The sequence below is a fragment of the Papaver somniferum genome, chromosome 7, assembly GCF_003573695.1.
Source record: "Papaver somniferum cultivar HN1 chromosome 7, ASM357369v1, whole genome shotgun sequence".
NCBI lineage: Eukaryota > Viridiplantae > Streptophyta > Magnoliopsida > Ranunculales > Papaveraceae > Papaver > Papaver somniferum.
The window spans coordinates 105757518-105760647 of NC_039364.1; the positions used below are offsets into that span (position 1 = coordinate 105757518).

The 3130-nt window shown below is 35.4% G+C and overlaps 1 protein-coding gene across 1 annotated transcript; it reads right to left on the bottom strand.

Moving 5' to 3' along the window:
- Positions 1–2011: 2011 nt before the first annotated feature.
- Positions 2012–2838, bottom strand: LOC113293156 (mavicyanin-like). Its single transcript, XM_026541892.1, has 2 exons — positions 2594–2838; positions 2012–2466 (listed from the first exon to the last, which is right to left on the bottom strand). Exons 1-2 carry the CDS (start codon positions 2799–2801, stop codon positions 2135–2137), a joined length of 540 nt encoding a protein of 179 aa, XP_026397677.1. The 5' UTR covers positions 2802–2838; the 3' UTR covers positions 2012–2134.
- Positions 2839–3130: the final 292 nt, after the last annotated feature.

Below are 3130 nucleotides of genomic sequence, written 5' to 3' on the forward strand. Positions count from 1 at the left end.
ACTAGAGCATCACCATCTTATTGCAACAGGTTGAGGACAGGGTAATTAATTGCATCAGTACTATAATTTATCATAGTAGAAAGTTCTCCAGAATAAAGTTAAACTTGATTTCTCGTACCGTGGTGCCAATTTTGGCCACTAGCTGATATGTTTTCATTTCGACTCCTCTCTTTATAATCACGTTTGGTTATTGTGTTAGATCCTGAATACACATTTATGTTTCTATGCTTGGATGACTTAAACAAAATATGGATTATGGCTCTTTCCTCCATATGGGAGATGTCGAGATTACTTCAAATTGCCCAAGTTTCTTGCGTAGTACTGAAAGTAGCAGTGTTGTGTACTGCATATTTGTCGGTTCTATTTGTTGATTTTTGTTAGCATTAGCTGCTGGCTAGCTCCACCCTTTTGTAAATATTAGTACCAAAATCACTGGATACAGAAGTACGGATATGAGTTATAATATGAATGAGTAACTGTAGAAAAGTTTGTCTGCATTCATCATCGATTTTCATTAGAATAACAGATTATTGAAGTAATTGTTTGTCAGATTTTGCACTGCCCACCAGAGTCCAGATTCCAGAAAAATGATTTTCTTAATTGCAGCACTTTTTCAGAGTGGATCAAATATTCTATGCCCTTGCAAAATACCGGCCTAGAGTGGCACCAACATATCGTGTAGATACTGTTGAATAATGCTAAGGCCTTGGATTTTCTTAGTGACGGATTTCGCTATGAATCTAATAGCGTTTCCAGAAGCCTGGACCTTCAGTTCTTCAAAAACTAGCATTTTGATATTTTTGCATTAAAAGTCCAGCCGAAAGAATTAAGAAGATTGTCTCGATTTTTGACCCTATCAATGTTACATCTTTGGTGGTCTAAAAGCTCGAAGATTTAGTTACAATTTTAAACTCCAAATATTGTGCAGGTTTAGTTACAATTTAAAACTCCAAATATTGTGCAGACTTTAAAGAAAATACGACGACGAAAAAAGTGTTTTTCTCACTGACGTTTTAACAGTCATGTCTCGTGACTGCCGTTTTGTCTTTTTTTTTTAGTTTTTCGGTTTACCACCGAAAAGAAAAAGCCGTTTTCAGATTGTCATGAGTGCAGTGGAACACTTTCATTTTCCAACTTCCCTTTCGAGTTTCCACAGCCCAATTCCTTAATTCCATCGCCATTTCTTCAATTCCTCGAATTTTTATTTTATTTTTATTTTTGATAGTTGGCAACAAAGAAGCCAAAGCAAAAGAAAAGAAAAATATAGACTAAACAACATCAACAAAAAGAATGCTGGAAATACATGGAGGTTGGGAAGATGTCCATAACTCGTCATTATGCTTGACCGCGAATTTAGCGAGTGTATGAGCAGTATCATTAGCTCTTTCCGGCACAAAGTAATACTCTACTTGCAGAAGTTTGGAGGTGGCAGTTCTGAGCTCATTTATAATACTGATAACCCTCCACGGAAACCTTGTTAACTCTCCATTGGGAATTTGAGCCCAACAATAGTAACCAAGGTATTTTTGTAGTATTTAACAATTTTTTCATATTTACATAAAGAATTTTTGTGTTCTCAACTCATATCTTTAAGACGAATTATACACGTACGTACGCTTACCGTTCCGTACGTGTAGACTGTTTACAAAAATAAGTTCCCGGTTTTTGTGTACCATGACGTCCCTTCCATTACAGTAGTTTTATATATGGGAGGCATGGATGCGGGTGCTGGCATCAAAATGGCATTTGGGTTCGGACTTCTGAGTAAATATTACACCGTGCAGAGCAAAGAGAAATCAATCTTCTTCTTCCTTTGCTAGATTCTTCACTGAGATATCTTATGCTACATGCATATTCACAAATCACCAAGAATACCCATTTATGTTTTCTTCTAATAATAACTCCCTAGTGATCTAAAAGCACACAAAAAACAAAAACAGCAACAAACAACAAGAACATAGAATCAGCCAAATTAAGAACTTGATCAATGGTGTATTAATTACCCCAACAATTCTCTAACATAAAGATAAAATGAATAAAACCTTAATGAAACCCTTAACATGATAAATAATCACTAATATCTAACCCTCCACTGAAACTAATTATTCAAAACTAAAACTAAAACTAAAACTAACTAAGCAAGTAGGAATATTGAGATAACAATAACAACAAAGAAATAAGATGACGAAATCTGAATCATTGGATTAACAGCACCACTATGATCAGAAGGAGTGTCGGTAGTATTTCCCGATGGTGGTGGAGTTTCATTCTCTAATACTTTGATAATCATCTTCTGACCTCTTTCACAATGTCCAGCAACACCACTAATGAAATAAAATAATCCTGAACGTTCAAATTTGTAAATAGTGTCGCCATTATTTGAGAAGAATATTGGATGTGCTGATCTACATTTTTCATACTCTGAATCTGTCACCACCAATACTGAATCCTTTTTGTATTTAAAACCTGATAATTACATACAAAATAACACAAAAACACATAATAAATGAGCTAGTTGTAATACTCGTGAATCATGCATAGGAAGAAGTAAAATAATTAACCTTATATGCATTGATCGATTAAATGAACTTACGGATGGTATCATTGATTTGAAAGCGGTTTTTGGAAGCCCACTGATTATATTTATCATCATTCTTAGAGTCGGGAACAACCCAACCCTTATCATCTCCAACTTCAAAATCGGCAGAAGATTGAACTAACAAGAGTTGTAGCAGGAAAACCAAGAGTGTAAGAAACAATACGAAGGAAGCATTGATAGTGATCTTCATAGTAGAATCCATGTGTTCTTAGGGAGAAAAAAAGGATGAGAAGCTTGAAAATTTGATTACTACTAGTAAATTATATATAGTAAAATCTGTGATGATAAAGAAAGAGAATTTAGAACCGAAACTACGCAATTGCAGTCTGTTCCACTTCTTAAGGAGTTATAAAACTGCTTACTCACTCACAGCACGACGAGTTTTGTTATAACTAACCCTATAGACCCCACGATTCTTGGGACGAAAATGGGGATGGAAAATGGAAATGGCTTCTCTCTGCCTCTCTTCTATATTGATGTATGTGACGGCTAGGGTTGGCGGGTGCTATTTCTGTGCTACATATACGGCAC